Source organism: Sciurus carolinensis, chromosome 8 (genome assembly GCF_902686445.1).
Source record: "Sciurus carolinensis chromosome 8, mSciCar1.2, whole genome shotgun sequence".
Lineage (NCBI taxonomy): Eukaryota > Metazoa > Chordata > Mammalia > Rodentia > Sciuridae > Sciurus > Sciurus carolinensis.
The window spans coordinates 4,062,684-4,083,279 of record NC_062220.1 but is presented as its reverse complement, the minus strand read 5'-3'; the positions used below and the strand labels follow the sequence as shown (position 1 = coordinate 4,083,279).

Genomic DNA, 20,596 nt, shown 5'->3' with positions numbered 1-20,596 from the left:
AGGGAACTTGAAAGGAAGTGGAGACACAGACCTGTGGAGGCTGGAGGGCAGACAGTGACGACTGCTTCTCCAGGGCCCCTCCCAGCCACCCTCCTCCTGCTGCCCCCACCTGTGGGTGTGGAGGGACTGATGACTTGCTCCTAACTTAAGGAATGTGGCGCAGGGAAAGCTCTCGCACCACAGGGAGGCTGTCTGTGACTGTGACCCGTCTTGCCTGCACTCCCTCCGGCTCCTCTGGAGTCCTTGCCTGATGAAGCTGTTTGCAATTGCCAGGAAAAGCAGGTGGCCCCTGGTCAACTCCATCACAGGACTGAGGCTCCAGGCAAAGTCCCGGAGGAGCGGGATCCGCCCACAGCCTTGCCTTCCCCGGCAGAGCCCTCTGATGAGGCCACAGTCCCCGCTGCCCACTCACTGCCACCCCGGAGAGGGCCTGAGGGGGAAGACAGAGCCAAGCTGTGCTGGACCCCAGATCTGACAAACTGGGAAAGGAGAGGTGGAAGCCGGTGTTCACAAGAAGCCCTGCACATGAGTGTTCAGAAGAGTCTGGTTGCCGAGAGTTGAAAGCTAGAGCCAGCTCAGACACTCATTAGTAAGGGAAAGATACAGGATGGTGTGTCCGAGGACTAGAACACTATGTGCCAAAGAGAAAGACCTAGTGAAAGGTGCGGAAACACAGTGGAACTCAGGTGCTGTGAGGAGTTCAAAATGTACGATTTCATTTAGATGAAATTCCAGGACAAGCAGAACTGACCTGCAGTGATAAAGTCTGAAGTTACTGCTTGTGAGTGAAGTTTCCTGGGAGGTGGCAGGAAGCAGCCCCTACGGATGACGAGAATGTATCTTACCAGGGGTGAGGGCTAGCGAACAAACACACCTGTCCAGACCGACCTGCTCCTTTCATTACCTGTAAATCACAGCACAGTAAAAAAAGCAGATGGGAATTAAAAGTGAAAGAAAAAAATAGTGAAACTCAATGTCTTGGAATATTTTGGAATAAAACTGTTCATGTCATAGAGAAAAAAACATTGTTTTTCTAAAGCAAAACTCAAAGTCATCCATATCTTTATGTAAGTGACATAAAGTCAGTTAGGCATCAATGGCTTTCTCGTCTTTTTCTTTGTGGGCCTTTCAAATGTGATTAATAAATGTGTTTTCTAACACAAAGGTGAGCCATCCGAGGTCACAGGAAGTCTCTCCAGGCCACTGACAACTGCTTCCTTGAATCATTCTTCAGGGCTGGTTTCCTCTACCACAGCAGCACCTGGTGTAGAGTGGAAGAGGGGAAACACACGTGATCGATCACGTGGGTCCTTGCACACGAGCCGATGAGAGCCAGAGAAGGAGTGGAGTCGAGGGATAGTGTCTGGGATTAACGTGAAGGGAGCAGATTCCAGATGGCATGTCAATGACAATTTATGAGCACTGCGACTATGCCAGAGGCCTTCCACACAGCAAACCTTGGTTTTCTTCCCTGAACAACGTCAGCCATAACACCTGCCTCAGAGATGTCAGAATCATTGAGAGAAAGAATTTGCACAAAGATGCACACTAGTAGGTGGCAAGCTAGGGTTCTAACCAACCTGTAGAAATGTGGAGCTGCTTTTGGCTTCAGCGGGCAAAAGCAACCAAACACAAAAATAGATCTTACAAAGTGGCGATTACTCCAACTTGGGAATGGGAACATCAAAGAAAGGAGGCACATCAGCAAATAACGTAAGAACGAAAACAAACATTTTTATTCTTAAAGGGGTGTCCCATGGGGTGCTTGTCACCAAGTCAATGTGCCTGAAGCACAGGTGAGTCTGTGGTCCTCACCCCTGAGTCCAACTTCTTCCTGAACTTTTCACATGATAAAATTAAGGAATTGGGTCTGGCAAGTAGACACTGAATTACATGCCTTGATTTTCCATCCAGAATATTCAAACTCAGCTATCTCTGCCTAAAAAAAAAAAATCTAGAAAAATTCAACCTTCTGCTCATTGAAATGGCTATATTCTAATGTGCCCTTAGTCCCCTTCAGACTCCATTAGGCAATGTTGCAATGCAGTCTTCATGAAGCAGCTTCTCTTTCCTGATTTCTCATCTTCCTCAAGGGTCAATATTCCTTCCACCTGTGCCCAAATGCTGCCGAATTAGATCATGACTTCACAATTGCCAAAAGAAAGACAAGGTAAAACTAAACACCAACCAACCACCCAGGTGGAGGAAGCCTTGGGGACCGGCAAAGACTTCTTGCACACAGAGTAGAATTACCCTGCCGCCCTCCTCTAAATACTAAATAAGGCCCTACTCCAGCAGGTGGGGCCGCCCCAAACGGGAGGCTGGATGTGAGCTGGTTCCGGCGCGCGCAGTCCTCCCGCTGACAGAGTGCCTACTTCCCTCAGCTGTAGCTGCAGGGACTGTGCCAGTGGTCCCCGGTATGATCCCAGCTCCTCCTCCGCCCCCTCCACTTTCTCGCCTTCGCCTGTGAGGTGGCTCAGGCAGAGCCTCGCGTGCCACCTCCCGACCATCCCGAGAAGGGTTAGCGACTGGAGCCCAGAGCAGGAGCCGCAGGCAAGACTGGGCGCCAGCCCCTCGGAGTGGAGTTGCCCGTCTGAATTAGCCGCTACCGGGGTCGGGTGTGCCGGGACTCGCACTGATTACCGCTCCCGCTGGAGCTTTCCCGGGTGTGGAGGGGTCTGGAAAGATCCATGCAGAAGCGGAGGGCCAGCGCCGGGGTCCCTCACAGCAGCGGCGCTGCCCCGCGGCGTGGCGCGAGCGCGTGAGTGCGCGCGCTCTGCTCGGGCTTTCGCGGGTTTCCCCACCCCTTGCGCAGGGAAGAGCTCGGTCCTACACACCCCACTCCGAACACACCTCCTCGCCCCTCCTCCGAGCGCCTTCAGGGTTGCTCCGGCCTCTGGTCTTGAGAGTCCTGGACTGCTTCCCAGGAAGGCAGTCCTGGGCAGAGCGCCCTTGGAGCCGCTGGCGCCGGCCCGGGCTCCCTCCGGGGTCCAGGCAGCTGCTTCTCCTCCGGCTCTGGGCTGCGGATTTTATCGTCCCTGGGCGAGGAGCCTACCAGAAACCCGCAGCGCGAAGACTCCCCTCGCCCTCGCCCAGTCCGGCTGGAGAGGGAGGACCCTCTCGCATCTCACCGGAGGCGCGCACCTCTGCCGCCACCCTCCACGCGCCAAGGAAGTTCTCAAGGTAGAGGATCCGGAACCCCCAACTTCCTCTGGACATGAATCAAACAGCTGGAGCCTCCAATAACGTCAGGTGTCCCCCCGGGAAAGGCCACAAGGTAAGGGATCCGCGTCGGAGGGGGCTTGTGCGCGTCTGGAGAGCGGGTGGAGGGTGCACTTTGCTGGCGAGGAGAGACGCCAGCTAGCTGTGGGTTCGGAGCGGACCCGGGTCTGCCCCCAGCCTTGGCGGGGTCCTTCAGTCTAGAAGGTTGGCTGGTCGTGGGGGTTTCTGAGAGTGTGTGATGTGTGAGGGACCCACAGTCAGCAGCTGGGCTCTGCCCAGGCACCTGCCTGTGGCTACCCAGGGCGGGTCTGGAAGACGCAGCTGTTTCCCGGTTGTCCGGGAGCAGAGGTCTGCGGTGAGGGTCGGAGGCCTGGAATCGCACCCCTTGGGTGCCAGCTTGCTGAGTAGGCGTCCCGATGCGCGCTGGGCTCCCCGCAGGCGCCAGCTCTTTTCCCTATAGCGGACACGTGCTTCATTAACTTTAATGGACCAACTCGTGCCTGGAATTATTTCCAGGAAATTAGTGAGGCTCAGAGAAAGTAGGACGGGCAATGCCTGAGGAATCCTTGCAGAACCCTTCTAGTGCCAGGGCGTATAGGGACATGGCTTGGAGACATCTACTTCCAGGCGGGAAAAAAAGAGGCTTGGAGGCTGGCGACTCTGCCCACGCGCCGCGCACTGCCCAGCCTTCCTCGGCCCTGCCCGCTAGTCTCTTTCCCGCTTATCTCGGGTTCGATTGTATGTGGTGGTTAACTGCAGAGAAATTCCTTATCCGGGTTTTACATAGAAAGTCACTCAGCAATACATGCATCAATGTGCTTTTAAAACATTTTAGAGTGTTTATATTTTTTAAAAATCCGAAAGACAAAGTACCTAGCATTAGATATGAAACCTGAATCTATGCTCTACTATTTGTCTTAAGTTACACCTATTTTTACGTTTGCATTTTTATATTCATGTGTATTAGCATATAGAAATGTTCTCATTAATATCTACTTGTTAGGTTTTGGGGCTTGTGTGGAGTTGGGGTAATGATGTTGGATCCATCTGATGGATAAAGGAACTTGTGGTCTGTTACAGTTATGTAAGATGAGGATTTAGGACTGAATACTTTCAACTGAATAATATCCAGCGTTTCCTTCTGCTATTAGATTTGGATGAAATATTTGAATCAGGAAGTCATATCTCTGATCTCTGTTCTCATTAACCATGATTCCAGTAGTTACATGTTTCACATTTACTTTATTTAATATCCATAGGAAATGTCTTTTTAATCCGTAGTAGCTGACATTATAAGATTTTAAATGAAAAATAATAAAGTTTCACACATCAGTGATTATGTAGTGTAGATATCTGTGCAGTTCAGCAGATCATACAGTAATTTCTTTTAAAAACTGCCTTTGGCTCCTGTGTTAAAGTGGCTTCTTGGCAGAATTGGACTGCAGGGTATTGACACCAATAAACCTTTCTGGAAAGTGTTGAAACACACACCAACAATTGAGAAGGTACTGGAGAACCTGTTAGTCAAGAGTCAGGGATTGGGACTGGGGTTGTGGCTCAGTGGTACAGCACTTGCCTAGCATGTGCCTGGCACTGGGTTTGATTCTCAGCACCATATATAAATAAATGAATAAAATAAAGGTCTATCAACATCTAAAATATTTTTTAAAAAGAGAGGGATTGCCCTGGGCATCTATGAGGTGTCCAAACAATACGTGGTCCATGGACTTATATTAATTCAATATACAGTCGCCATTAATATTCATTTAGCAAGCATAAGCCCCTATGAAGTTCCAAGAACTAAGACCCCAAATGAAAAGTTGTCCTTACTTTCTCTCTAACACACTTCCAGCCACAGCTCCTTGCTTGCACTTTACAATCTGTGGTGACTGACCATTGCTGACTGTGAGACCATGGCTCTCCGTGAGCTCAGAGAACAAAGGTCAATTCCTTTACTCAAAGAAGAATCCACTTAATGTGTAGTTTGCCTTCAAAGTTTGTGGTTTGTGTTGAAGGTTGTTGTGGTGCAGTGGCATTGTTGAGGATGGAAACAATGGGAGACAGGTGTCCCTGGGTGCTCTGGGGAATGAGGGCCACACAGGCTGCTGCGGGTGGACAGTTTACATTGCAGAGGATCCTGTGAGAGTTAGGTTGCAACACCTTACAGTATCAACCCCCCAAATGAGGGCCGATTGCATTAGGAGTTTGAAACAAGTTTGTTGGGACCTGGTGTTTGGCATCTTCCCTGGAGGAAAGGCTGTGACTCTGGCTGGGCTCACGTCTTGTCTCATTCCTCAGCTGACTTCTGCTGAAGCGTTTTAAACCCACCACGTCATTGTGACGTGTTCTTGTGCCGACATTTCTTGAGAAGCACTTTCTTTCTTTCCAGTGGTTACACAATGGGGGACTCTAGCCACGTTTAGGTGTATCACTTACCACCAGGCTCATCCTTGAATACCAAACCTCAGAACTGAGAAGCAAAAGGTCCTTGTAGCTTCCTCGTTCCTGCATGTGGGCAGTCTGCTAAGGACCACAGAGGGTGACAGTCCACTCTGTCACCCTGGTATAGGCAGGAGCCACTGTCCTGGGAAGAAAACTCAGGAGTTCTAGCCACATGGGGTGGGTAAATTCAAAATATCCCGTAGGACATACACTCTTACTGCCCCCGCTTGTCCCCCGCTGTGGTGACATAGTGCTGGGCACAGGGACTGGTGGTCATCAAGTACTAGCCAACAACCAGGGCTGTTCTACAAATAATTGAGGCTAGACCGACACAGTGCTGCCCACGCCTGATAAATAACATTTCCTGTGTAAACTTCAAAGGGGTATCCATTCTTGAGCGAGGGACCCCAAATTGAGTTTCATAGAAAATGTAAAGTATGAACATCTGACTGGAACGTTAGCTCTGGAAGCCTGCAAGTACTTACTCCTGAGCAGAGCAAAGGTGCCCAGGTGAAGATAATGCCAGCCCAAGCAGAGGCTGGCTCTTCAGTCTCAGGTTTGAAAAAGAAACTTCTGTATGGTAACTTGTTGTATGTGTTACCTTAGGCAACAAATCGTAGGTGGTTTCTCAGGTCTCTGGAAACCTAGAGTAGCTGCCCAAAGCTCAGACTCTAGAACCCAGCTGTACTGCTGTCATCCTGGATAGATTAACCTCAGTGTTCAAGTCTTGTAGGGTCTCACTGCAGAAGTGCTGTGAAGTTCAGTTACCGTAATCCACGTTTGGGGCTGATAGCAGGACCTGCCACACAGGGAGAGAGAGGCCTTCATTACATGACCCTGGAACGCCCCAAATCAGGGAAGATGGTAGGGCTTCATGTTTTCCCTTCCATTTACGTGATGCGTGGTGCACAAGGTTTGGATACCAGCTATTTTTTAATTTGGTCACCTCTTTTCCTAGGAAGTCTGCTCCTAAGGAGCAGGTCCCACAGAAAATGGGCAGGGTGGTATATTCCTTAGGAATATGGGCTTTGTAGTGAGACAGATGGTACTATGCTAGAGATCCTGTAAGGATCCCTAAGAGGAAGGTCCTGATTAAATTTCTCTTTGCAGATCTGGAAAAAGTGAATGGAGTCCATGCTTCATCTTAGCTAACCCTTGAGAGAATGCAGCACTGTGTTTTTATTTAGCAAGCCATCAGTAGGTCACCATGTGATAGATCTTGATGCCCAGCATGGACATAGGTGTTGGAGATTCAGAAAAAAGTTCAGTGTATACCTTATGTAATTGTAACACAAAAGGTCTTTACATTACTTATAATTGGGGGTTTCATTTTATCTACAGTTCTTCAAACAGTCTGATATTATAAGCACTCCTATTTTATGCTTGTTGGCTCTTTTCTCTTTTAATTCTCTCCCACTTTAGTTTGGCACATTTGACTAGTATGTGCCTAGCCATGGGGTTATTTATCCTACAGAAGGTAAAATTCTCGGAACCTTAAATTCTTTCACCGTATTTGGAGATTCTGCATTCTTATTTCTTTAAATATTTTTCTGTCCTGTTCTTCATCTCTTGGGATAACAGATGCACACATATTACACAATTTTAACATGTATTGATTTACACATTTGTAATACCCACTGACGGACACCTCATTTAGACCATCCTGCAGTGACGGTCACTAGGACAGCTCTCTCGGCACCTTTTCCTCTGTGAGTTCCGAGAACTCCAGCTGAGCTTGGGCGGAGATCCTGCCAGTTCAGGAATGCTCAACTGAGGGACAGCAGCCTGAAGGTCAAGATCAAAGACTCTCCTCTGTAGACGTGGATGTTTAACATGGCTCTCTAGTTCCGTCCTACCCTTCCCTTGTCTTAGAGCAAAGCAGGACTGTGTCGGTTTGCCACGGGACCTTCGCCGTTTCCACTACCCCTCAGACGCGGAGCTCGCTTTCTGTGGTTCTGTCTCCACTGAGCTGCTGCAGCTCCGGGGGGATGGAGGGGTCCCCAGGAGCTTCTCTGATAAGTGGCGTGACTCGTAATTTCTGTGTCCTGGTAACACATCCGGGTTCCTGGAATGGGCAGGAGGTCAGCCAATGCCCATCACCCGACTTGCAGTTTCGGGGACAGAACATGACTTTCCACCCATGAATTGCCAGAACACTGGTGCTTCCTTTACAGGCTCATGTGGTTAAAAAGAAAAAAAACCCACCAGGAGGTTCTGTTTAAAGCTGGCCCGTGACCACCAGGGGCATTTTCTGCAGGGCCAGGCTTGCTGCCCAGGGCCTGCCACTCTGGCCAGCTCTGGTGGCATTCTGGCCGAGAACTTTCTGAGTCTCTCCCTTTGCACTTCCAGAGCTGCTTCACCCCAGACCGAGCAGCAGAGGTAGGGCTGCGGCCTTGCGCCTCACTCCTCGGCCAGTTCCCCCGTGAGGACATTGAGGGAAAAACTGTACCCTGGCAGCCACTTGGGTACAGTGCGAAGGCACCTCGTGAGGCCATACGAGCAAGCCCCACCTGCATTTTTATTTTGTTTTCAGTCTGAAAGCGTTTTTTTTAACTTTCTGGGTAACAGTTCTGAGTTGGCAGGGTTTTGTTCCCCTTCAGCACTTCAGCGATGGTGTCCCACGCGAGGTGGCGGTGTCCCGAGGGAGAGGGAAGTGTTGGAGGCCTTCTCCCGTACCTGCCAGGTGCCGTCCTTCTCCACCTGCCTCAGGATCTTCCCGTTGTCTTTGGTTTCCAGTCGTTGATGACCGTGTGCCTGGCTGTGGTCTTGTGTGTCCTGCAAGGAGTCCAAAGAGCATCTGAAATCTTCAAGTGTACCTTATTTGGGGATTGGCAGCCATCGCCTGTTTTTGTTTTTGTTTTTGTTTTGTCCTTAATCTGTCGGGATGACGATTATATATGTTAGAAAGTTTATAATCTATAGGCCTCTGAGACTCCTCATTTTTGGCCAGTTGTTTTTCTATCTTCTTTGGATACAATTTCTGATCCTTTATCTTCGAATTCAGTGACTTTTGTCTCCTCCAGTTAGCTGTTTGCACATTCCGAGGTTTATTTCAGATATTGCTTTAATTCTAGAATTTCAACTTTGTTCTTTTATCATGTTTTATTTTCTTGCTTGAATTTGCTAGTTTTCACTTACCATGAGTATCTTTTACCTTTTTAAACATTTATTTATTTTGGTAGTAGGGATTGAACCCAGGGGCACTTTACCACTGAGATACATACCCAGCCCTTTTTATTTAACTTTGAAAAATTTAAGCTACAGGGCTGGAGTTGTGGCTCAGTGGTAGAGCGCTCACCTGACGTGTGAAGCACTGGGTTTGATCCTCAGCATCACATGAAAATAAATAAATAAAATAAAGGTATCGTGTCCATCTACAATTAAAAAATATTTTAATTTAAGCTACAACCCCAGCCCTTTATGTTTATTTATTTTTTTTAATTGAGAAAGAGCCTCCCTAAATTTCTGAGGTTTTCACTAAGTTGCTGAGGCTGGCCTTGAATTTTTGATCCTCTTGCCTCAGCCTCCCGAATCTCTGGGATTACAGTTCTTTTTCCTTTACTTAAGGGACTTGTTATGATAGCCACTTTAAAAATCTTTGTGTAATAATTCTAGCAACTGAGTCATCCTGGAGTCGGTCTGTGTCAACTGCGTTTTCTGCTGCAGTTGCCGGGGTGCTCTTCTCTCCAGTAGCTGCCGACCTGGGATTCCTGTCCAGGACTTCCAGCATTTTGATCGGATCGTGCTTGAAGAGTGAGCGCGCCAGTGTGAATGTTCAGCAGGAGCTTCACCCAGGCACCACTGGCCTGGAGCTCCCTGTTTCCTTCACCAGGAAGCCCAGAGCCCAGGGCTCAGATCAGCTGTGCAGAGCTCATCTTCCCAGGTCTGGAATCAGGGCTGTCAATCTCTACCATAGCTAAACAGTCTGCTCTTTTTTCCCAAGGTTTTCAGTCAAATGTACCGCTCATGCCCACGGCTGCCATGTCCAGGAAAGAACGGTGAACCTCCTCTCTCCTCCGATACTGCTGATCTGCTGCCCTGCCCGTCTGTCCAGATCTCCGTGGGTCTGTCTGTCCTTTGACCTGAGCTCCGTCCCATCTTCATGTCCTCGCCTGTCATCTTTCTGTTCCCGCCTGCCTTCATTCTCCTGACGTGTTATATTCTGCAAATGCACATTTTTAACCAATTACAACTTGATAAGGCTAATGGCTTCCACTTGTTCCTTCCCCTCTTATTAACAGGACCTCTGACCCTGTCCTCCCTCTCCCCAGGATACCTCCTCCTGCGTTCCCTGGCACTCCTGCTGCCTCCACATCGGCAGAGCTACGCTTCCTGGGCCTTTCACCCCTTTCCACACTTGTCCTTGGTCCGTGCTTTGGAGCTACGCACCTCCTCTTCTTCCCACAGCTTTTCAGTTTTCAGACCCAGTTCAGTCATGGGCTCCCCTTCTGTGGGACACCCTCCCACAAATGACTGAGCAAGCCCCTGGCCCCCAGGCCACCAGGGCCAAGACAGGCTCCCTGAGCTTGTGACTTTAATGATGGCAGCCGTGACATAGCAGGGCGCCCTTCTTGCCTGTCTCCTTCCTCACACACGCAGCCCCAGAACCACTGCCCTGGGCCAGAGCATGCCACAGAGCGGGCGTCCCTCAGGAGGTTCCCCCGCCCGTGGGCGCAGGGCTCTTCTCCCGTGTGGTGTTGGTGTTGAGACCTGCGCTCAGCCCGCACCCACCCGTCTCTGAGCCTGCCTTCCCTTCTGAGCTCCCAGGTTCCCCGATCCTGCCCGCTCCGCCCTGTCACCCTCTATGGTAGTGTCTGGTTTATCCTGCGCGACAGAATCCTCCATCCCTGCGACAGAATCCTCCATCCCTAAATTTCACATTTAGAACCAGTATCTAACCTCAGGGGTCATTTCTTTCAGTCCCTTCATTTCATAAAAACTGAGATCCAACGAAAACCAAGCGGGTTAATGAGAGAGCCAAGGCTTGAATCCTCATCCCCTGATCCCTGGTCTGTGGCACTTTCTGTTGCCGCAGGCTGCTTCCCGGGTCTCTTCTCCACGTCAGCAGAGTCGGGGCCACCTCCCACGTACACTCGGGCTCCACGCAGGTCGGTGAACTAGCCCGAAGGTCACTGCACCAGTTCTTCCTGCTGGAAGGATGTGTCCAATCCAGTTTCTCTCACCCACTGTTGTTCTGCATGGTAAATGAGAAATTTTCTTGTTTGGTTGGTTACTTCCAAAAGAAGTAGAAAAAGGCACCCGTATAAATAAAAAATGTAAATTCATTTTACTACCCAGAACTTAAATCATCTTGAAGGTTTTTAGAAAGTTTAATGTAATGCATAAAACATAAATTGCTTTAATGACTTCCAGGATATTAGTGAAAATCTATTTATGATATTTTGGTTTTACATTTTATTGGTTTTAAAATTTTTAATTGTCCTTGTTTTTAGAGTAAAATACATAAAATGAATATAAACTCATGCATAAGTTAATTTCCAGGAATAGAAAGCAGTAAATGAGTAGTAATTGTTTTTCTGGTTTCATTTCTTGGATTACTTTTTTAAGCAAAAAGTTGTACTTCAAAGGCACTACAGTTGGTCTTCCCTATTCATTGGCTCCATATTCATGGATTCAACCGACTGTGGATCAAAATTATTTGGAAAAATGCAGCTTATCTGAACATTTACAGATTTTTTACGGTACTTTTTAAAAATGGTACTTTAAAACAACTATTTACATAGTATTTGGTCTGTTTTATATAAGTCATCTAGACACAATTTAAAGTATATGGGAGGATGTGTGTAGATCATGTGCAAATACTGCACCATTTTAGTCTGGGTAGAGTAGGGACCTGGGCGACTGAGGATTTTTATATTTTTATATTTGTTCCCGGATCAAATCTCCTGTGGGTTCCAAGGAGTCCTCTCGCACCTACTCTATCATGGAGATAGCGATCTGGGATTTTAAGGACCACCAAATCTGATGCTCTCTAGGATTTGGTCCTAGCAACCTGTGGTGAGTCAACAGTCAGGAAATTATGTAACTCCTCACTCATCTTTGTCCCACATTTTTGAGGCTTTCAAAAGTTTTATCATTTCCATGTATCAGAGATACACTGTGTAGAATGTGTGTGTTCTTTCTGTATCTGTGTCTTCCTTTTCTAATGAAAAATTTAAGCATGATACTGAGAAATTATAAGACACGTAGACATCGCAGCAACTTACAGTTACGTCTGACACAGGGGCCCCCAGCCGAGCAGCTTCCTGTTTCCTGGCCTTCGCAAGCCCTGGTAACTGCACACGCTCAGACGGGGAGAGGCTCACCCCCGAGGGTCATGTGGGAGTGGGGTGAAGACATGGAAGGAAGGGATAGTCCACTAGACCCAGTGTTCGCTGTGCCCGCTGATGGGCACCGGCTGCCTCTCTGGGCCTTTGCCCACCTGAGGGCTGAGGACATGCCCCTTTATGATGTTCCAGCTCTAGAAGGAGCCGTAAGCAAAGCTACCGACATCATGAAGCCTGCTGGGCATAGACGGCAAGACAGTCCCACGGTAAATACCTTCACACAGAACCAAGGCCGGGCGACCTTCAGACTTGTTGTAATAGCAGTGACCCTGGCAAGTCCTCAGGGAAAGGCATCCAGCAGCTGGGCTGTTCTTCTCAGCGGCCCTTGCTTGCTGTTTTTCACTTTTAATGAGTATCAGACTCATTGCATAATTTTATAAGTTAATTAAGTTCACAGTTCGTGGCTTCAAAACAAGACTCTCCCTGCAAATTGGTAATCACCAGCTTGGCTTATGAAACAGGTTTAAGGTCCTGGCAGATCATGTGTAAGGCCTGCACTGAGTCATAACTGCATGGGTGGACCTGGGTGGCTGTTTACACACGCGCGTGCACATGATGAACTGAGGCCTCTTTCCCAGCAAGTGTCCAAGTGTCCCCCTCACCCTCCCCTCGCTGCTCCGTCCCCACATTTCTTATGAACGGAAATAGGAACTCATGTGTCCATGCTTGTATGCCAGCTCTCACTGACTGTCATTATTTTGGGATTCATCCCCATTGTGACATGTATCCATAGTTCACTCTTTTGCCACCGAGTCACCGGTGATGGTGGGTTTCTCGCACCCAGTGTCTGGCTGTCACGGGCATTCGGGCACTTCTGCCTTTTGGACGTAGCTGGTGACTGTCGTGAGCATTCACGTACGAGCCCGTCACAGATAGCGCACACTGCACTTAGGCAGGTGGGTGTCTAGGAGTGGAGTATGAGTCACACAGTAGGTGTGCTTAACTCTAACATTTACTCTGTCAAACTATTTGCCACAAGGTTTTTAAATTTTCCATCTTGCCCACGGTGTGCGAGGCTGCCAGTCCCTCCAAATCCTTGCTGATGCTCAGAAGGCTCAGTCTCCGCTAGGATTGGGTTTGCACTGTTGCAGTGTAGACTTGGATTATTCTAGTGGCTAGTGAGGTTTACACCTGCCCATTTGCTAGCCTCATGTGCTTTTTGCTGAAAAAAAAAAAAAAGAAAAAAGAAAAACCAATAAATTAAGTGGGTTGCTCGCATTTTACGGAGTTGAGGGTTCTTTGTAAATTCCTTTATCATATTTGTGATTTATACGATTTTAAAGAGGTCTTGTGGCTTGATCTCTTTGTGGCTTTTGTGAACAGAATGTTACATTGTGGATATTTACGTGCAGGAAAAATAAGCTTCACTCCCACCACCATCTGAAAATATTGTCTCAAGTGGATCATGAATATGGATGTTAAACCGGACTGAAAATTCTAGAAGGAACCTTGGGTAATGCTAGTCTGGCCAGAATCAGCTTTTTCATAGATGTCCTCAAAGAATTAACTTGTGATTTCCTTGTTCTCTGTGAGTTGTTTTCCTTCCCTCTATTATTAATTTTGCTCTGATTTTAATGTTTCTATTACTTTATTTCAAGTTCAATTTACTGCTCTTTCCTACTTTTCTAAAGTGAGAGCAGCAGCATTGATTTAAGCTTTCCTTTCTAATAGGTATATTTAGCATGACAAATTCCACAACAAGTAGTGCTTTAGTGACAAATTTTGCTTTTGTGACAAATTCTGCTGTTGTGTTTTCACTTGAAGTCAGTCCAAAATGATTTCTGATTTCACTTTGCATTTCTTTTTTGACCTGTGAGTCACATACAAATGTTGAGTGGTTTCCAAATAATTTGAAATCTCCAGAGATCTTGCTTTTTTTTATTGCTAATTTAATATCCTTGTGATCAGAAAACAAACTGGTATGATTTGCATATTTTTAAATTTACTAAGACTTGTTTTATGGCTCAGAATGTGGTCTGTCTTGGTAAATGTTCCAGAATACTTGAAAATTGTGTGTTCTACTGGTATTCACTGGGATGCCTCAAAATGTTAATCCCATCTAGATGGGAGTAGCCTTGTTCAAGTCTTTTACCGTTATATGACTTGTCTTCCTACTTATTCTGTAAATTGAGAAAGGACTATTGAAATCTCTAACTGGAATCACGAATTTGTCTTTCTCCTGTACTTTTTTTACTAGTTTCTAAGGTTTTTTTTTCTTTTGTTTTCAGTGAGACCATATCAATATTTTTATAAATGTCTGTAATATTTCTGCCTTTTGGTACATTGATTACTTTGTCTTATAAAATGACTTTATTGCTGGTAATATCATTTGCATTGAAACTGAACTTAATATAGATATTCAGCTGCTTTTGATTGTTAGCATGGTATATATCTTTCCATCCTTTTACTTTCTACTTATTTGTGTCTGTATATTTAAAGGGCATTTCTTGTAGGGGGCATATGTTTGTTTTTTTCCCAGTCTGACAATCTCTGCCCTTGTTTGGGATTTTAGATCATTTACATTTAATGTTTTTATTGATACAGTTCTGTTCTTGCTCTTTGTTTTCTATTAGTCTCATCTGTTATTTAACCCCCTTTCCTTTTTATCTATCTACATGTGGATGAAGGACTTTTTCTGATTTCATTTCCATCATTTGCTTGTTAACTATAATCTTCTTTTGCTAATTTATAGTTGTTTCAGGCTGTGTAGAATACCTCTCTAACTTGCACGGTTGGACTTCGTGATATCATAGTACTTCACCTATAACATAAGAACCTTACAGCAGTAGATCCCCTTTTCCTCCCTAATTTCATGTTACTGCCTTTGTGCATTTTACTTCTACTTTTGCTAGTCACTACATAGCCTTGCATGTAAATAACTACATACCTTATTTAAACAGTTTTCTTTTAATCAGATTAACAAGAAAATCATTGTATATGTTTGGTTGCCATTCCCAGTGTCCTTTGCTCTTTTCCATGAATCAGGGATTCCACATGGGGCCAGATAATTTGTTGAGTGTGTGTTCGGGAGGAGAATCGGCTGTGCTTTGTAGCCTGATTGGCATCCTGACCTCTATCCACTGGATAGAGATGTTGTATCCCCCAGTCGTGACAACTCAAAACATATCCTGGTATGGCCAAGTGTCTTTTGAGAGGCAAAGTCACCCACTGTTGAGAACTGTAGATCCATATTTACATGTAAAATTTTGGATCCACTGTAGATCCATATTTACATGTAAATTTTCTTTGATGTACTTCTTTCAACATTTTGTATAGCAGGGATCTGCCACTTGTAGATTCTCACCACATTTATCTGAAATCTTTCATATACTTTCATTTTTAGAAGACATCTTCACTTACTGTAAAATTCTAGGTCAACAGAATTATCTTTCAGGACTTTAAAGATGTGGTTCTGCTGACATGTGGCTTATATTGTCAATAATGATAAGTGTTCTGCCATCTTTATCTTTCTTCTTTTGTACAAAGCAAGATTCTTTTCTCTAGGTGCTTTTAAGATTTTCTCTTTATCCATGGTTTAGATAATTTGGTTGCTGTGTGCCTTGTGTGTGATTTTCCTTATTTTTCTTGAGCATGAGGTTTAATGAGATTCTTACAACCATGGGTCTATCTTTTTCAACAATTTTGGGAATTTGAGGGCATTTCTTCAAATTCTTTTCCACTCACACCTATCCTCTCCTTCCAAGGTTCCAAGTACTTGCACACTAAGCTGCTGGACTTTTGTTATCACTGATGTTTTGTTGAATTTTTGCAATTCTGTTTCCTTTATTTCGTTTTGAATTATTTGCATTCTTATTTCTTCAAGTTCACTCGCATTTTCTTCTGCCATGACTAATTTGTTGTTGATCCTAGCCAGCGTCTTTTATCTCACACCTAATTCTTTTTCTCTGTAGAATTTCAATGTGGGTCTTAATATGGTCCACATTTTCACTTGACTTGTTTGTATGAAGGACAACTGTAGTAACTCTTATGCTCATATTTGTTGATTTTAAAACCTGGATCAGTTCTGAGTCAGCTTCAGTAGATAGATTCGCCCTTAACTAAATCTGTGTGACCCTCCTCTGCAGGCCTGGTGATGTTTACTCAGATGCCAGATTTGGTGGTCCGTTTTCCTTGCACATGCTGAATATTTCAGTATTCCTGTACATATTCCAAGGATTGCTTTCTGTAACTCATTTAAGTCACTTGGAAATACAGGTTGAGTGCTCCTAATCTAAAATATCTGAAACCTAAAATGTTGCAAAGTCTGGAATGTTTTAAACACAGTTACAATAATCAAAATGTTTCAGGTTTTAGGACATTAGGATTTTGGATTTTCAGATTAGGATGTTTACCTGATAAAAGTCTATGAAAATATTGCACAATCAAAAACCCTAAATCTGAAACACTTGTGATCCTAAATATTTTGAATCAGGCACACTCAACCTGTGATTTGAGTCCTTCAGATCTTCCTTTATTCCATGGAGGGGCTGGGGCAATAGCTCAGTGGCAGAGCGCTTGCCTAGCATTCTTGGCATCACATATAAGTAAATAAATAAAAATAAAGGTCCATCCACAGCTAAAACCTTATGTGTTTTTTAAAAAAGGAGGGTCTGAAGGACTAAGTGAAGGTCCACATTAAACATAAATAAAATAAAGGTATTCATTCTGTCCATCTACAACTACAAAGAATAAGTTAAAAAATAAAAGATTTATTGCTTGGAACCAAAAATGTGCCGATTATGCCCCTTCAGTGCACCCCAGTGTCTCTGGGTCCTCCCACTGCGTAGACTGGCCGTGTGGAAGGTACTGTGTCCTGCCCTGCGTGTCCGGGTCCTCCCCAGTCCCTCAGGCGGTGCCGTGCCTGCTTAGGCGTTTCCTCGGGTGTGCTGTTGCGAATGGAGCTGTCCTTGCCAGCGACCCCTGGCAAGCCTCCAGAGCGCCTGTCCTTCCTGCCGTGCCCTCTCTCGCGCCCCCTAGCGGCGAACCGTGAACTGCATTGTTCTGCCCAGACCGGCTCCTTCTCTTTAGTCCAGGGAATCACCTGGGCTCCCTCTGGGTTCTGTTGTTCAGTGACCTGGAGCTCAGCGGGCAGCCAGCTGAGGTCAGCAGTAACCCGCGGCTTCCTTACCTGGAAGGCTTGTCTGACACGGGTCCGGATTTCCACTTTTCAGGAGGGGAATCAGTCTGCCCCTTTATTCACTTTGACCAGAAATGGAAGTCACTAAGAAAATCTTATATATCCCTTTTCATTCAGAAATCCTGATCTTAACATAAAATAGGCATAAGAGACAGAAGGAACAGGAACGTATGCAGAGGCATGAGAAGGAGCCTGGCCTGAGCTCACACGGTGACTCCAGGGAACCCGGAGGCCAGGAGGGGCTGAAATGAAGAGCAGCAAGCTTGACGCTCCTCTCTCCAGCCTTCCACGCCGACCACTTCTTCTTTAGTGTTACTTACTTCATCCTCGCAGCAGCCCCTGAGAGAGACAGAAAAGTTCTTATTTTTCCTGTTTTTTTATTTTTTTAACTAAGGAAATGAGAGAATTGTGTGCAGATTTCTATGGTTCAAACGGAAAATGCATAAATAATGATCTTTTATCAGCAGGCACTAGCCTGTGCTTGGCCAACCCAGGGGTCCTCCTGGTAATTTGCTCAGGACTGGTGTTGTTCATAGACCTCATGAGCTTGGGCTCCACGCTTTACTGTTCTTTAAACTGAAAAAAAAGAAAACAAGAAACTCCAACTTTTATTAGCGAGTTGGGGTCTGCACAGAGGAGCCAGGGAACAGGGTGTTAAAGGTGAATGACTCCAAGCTATGGGTTGTGGTTGCTCTGAGGAAGCAGTGGATCTAGTTCCCATGGGAAATATGGACGCTTGGCCTACTGTCCCCATAACTGTGAGTGCTGCCTTCACAGGAGCGTGCAGGCTGAAGCTGAGGTGCAAACCGTTTCCGTTTCCCCAAATGATAGCAGTGAGTCTTGGCAATCGGGGAACTGTAAGTTTTAATAGACAGTTATTTTATAGTACTTTAAATATTTACTTCTCTTAATTAAAAAATGTATTGCCAAATTATAGTTGTATGTATTTATGGGATATAAAGTGATGTTATGTTTTTTGATACAATGTGGAATGATTAAATCTAGCTAAGAACATATCAATCACCTCGACTATTCAGTATTTTTGTTATGAGAAGAACTGAAGTTTACTTGCTCAGTAATATTGAAATATACACACTGCTCAGTGTTTAGCTGTATTCATCACTGTGTAATTGATTTGAAAAAGTCAAGCTTACCCCCCCCCTCACACGTTGCTAGCACCCCCAACTGTCCTCCCACGTCCTCCCTGCCCCAGACTCTGCTCTCCTGCTGTGAGTTGAACAGTTTTGGATTCCACATGAAAGTAAAGGACATGGGTATTTGCTTTTCAGTGCCTGGCTTATTTCTCTTAGCACACTCTCTGCCATGTTTGTCCATGTTGTCACGAATAGCAGAATGCCTCCCCTTTAAAGGCTGTGTAGTATTCCATTGTGTGGACCCGACACGTTTTCTTTGTCCCCATCCACTGATGGACAACTTGGTTGATGCCACATCACGGCTCTTGTGGAGAGTGCTGTGGTGGACACCAGAGGGCATCTCTGCCACGTACTGATTTCAGATCTTTTCAATAAACACCCAAATGTGGGATTGCTGAATCATAGGGAGATTCTGTCTATAATTTTCTGAGGCATCTCCATACTGTTTTCCTTAGTGTCTGTAATAATTTACATTCCTGGCCATTTTCCACGTCCACACCAACGCTTGTTATCTTTTGCCTTTTGACAGCACTCTTTGACACGTGCGAAGAGGTATTTTATTTTGGGTTTGATTGGCAGTCCCCACGGTGAGTGATGTCGAGAGTTTTCTTCATGTTTCTGTTCGTGATTCGCATGTCTTCCCTTTAGAAATGTCTGTGCAGGTGCCTTGTCATTGCCGAGTTGGGTGGTTCACTTGCTGTTGACTTGGTGGATTTCCTTACGTCTCTTGGAGATCAATCCCTCCTCAGAAGCGTGGGCCGTGGGCTCTTCCTCCTGTCCATAGGTCACTCCGCATGCTGCTTGCTGCTTCCTTGACTGCGCAGGGGCTTTTTGTTCACGGGTAATACCATTGGTCTATTACTGCTTTTTCTTGTCTGTGCTTTGGGGATCAAATCTAAAACATCATTGCCCAGGCCAGTGTTAGGTTGTTTTATCTCCTGCGTTTTCTTCAAATAGTTTATACACGGTTGCAGCTCTTGAGTTTGAAGTCTTTAATCCTTGTGAGTTGGTTTTTCTATTCTCTTGCATATGGATATTCAGTTTTACTGACATTATTTATTGAAGAGACTGTCCTTTCCCATTCTAGAAAACCAATTGGCTGCAAGTGTGTGGGTTCATTTCTGAGCTCTCAGCTATCTTCCATTGGTGATGTGTCTATTATTATGTCATTACCATGCTGTTTTAATTAGTGTTGCTTCATAGCATAATTTTAAATTAGGTATGTGATGCCTGCAGTATTGTTCTTTTTGCTCATGATTGCCTTGGCTGTTCAGGGGGTTTTGTGGCCCTGTATACGTTTTAGGATATTTTTGTAGCAGGAAATGAGGATCAGGACACCAAGATCTGGAAGCAACACTTTATTAGCAGTGCCAAGGCCAGAGAGATAATTCCCAAAGCCTGAGCCCCAAGAGAGCAGGGCTTGTATGTTTAAACATACGCAAGTCTTGGGTTTGTCGAGGCAAGGGGGCTGGTGCAAATCTATCAGAGGGTGCATCCTACATTGTTCACACCGGTGCGAGCTTGCCAGCTGCTGAGGTCACCCAGCTTGGGGACTTTTACTGCACTGAGCCTGAGGGGGATTCTTCTGTCCCCGCTACTTTGTTTCTGCTTTTGTCACTGTGGCCATCTTGTTACAAGGACCTGATAGCTGCTGCAAGGCTGCCGTGTGTCAGCAGCAGAATCACAGCCTGTCAGCTCTTTAGCTGCTAAAGTTTCCATTCTGTTCTTCCACCGTTTTACTGTGTCTCTGAAAAATAGCACTGGAATTCTGAAAGGGTTGCCTTGACTCAGTAGGTTATTTTGAGTAGCATGGACATTTTAACAATGAATTCTGCCCGTCCATGAAGGCAGGTGGTCTTTCCATCTACTTGTGTCTTCTTCAGTTCCTTTCACTAGAGTTTTACAGTTTTCATGCACGGGCCTTGCACCTCCTTGGCTGAACTTATTTCTAAGTATTTTCTTTTTTTGTAGCTACTGTCAGTGGGATTGTTCTCTTGGTTTTCTTTCCAGAAAGTTCATTTAAGTATAGAGAAATGATACTGATTTGTGCAGGTGGACTTTGTATCCTGCAACTCTACTGAATTTTAAAAATCAATTCTAACTGTTTTGGGGAATCTTTGGGACTTTGTGTATATGAGATCCTGTTGCCAGCCAGCGACAGACATTTCATGTCTTCTTTTTCTAATTGGTTGCCTGTTATTTCTTTCTTTTGCTTTATTCTATCAAGGACTTCCAGCTCTGTGCTCACACACAATCATTTGTGCCAGCGTAGGTAGAGGGGGGACCCTTCTCTT

General features: G+C 45.6%; 1 protein-coding gene across 1 annotated transcript in view; it reads left to right on the top strand.

Annotated features, from left to right (window-relative positions):
• Positions 1 to 3,006: 3,006 nt before the first annotated feature.
• The window catches only part of Dpp6 (dipeptidyl peptidase like 6), an 872,193-nt gene continuing 854,603 nt past the window's right edge, over positions 3,007 to 20,596 (top strand). Inside the window, exon 1 of the mRNA XM_047560556.1 lies at positions 3,007 to 3,277. Within this exon, the coding sequence (XP_047416512.1) occupies positions 3,218 to 3,277 (60 nt within the window). The 5' untranslated portion in view covers positions 3,007 to 3,217. The remainder of the gene's footprint in view (positions 3,278 to 20,596) is intronic.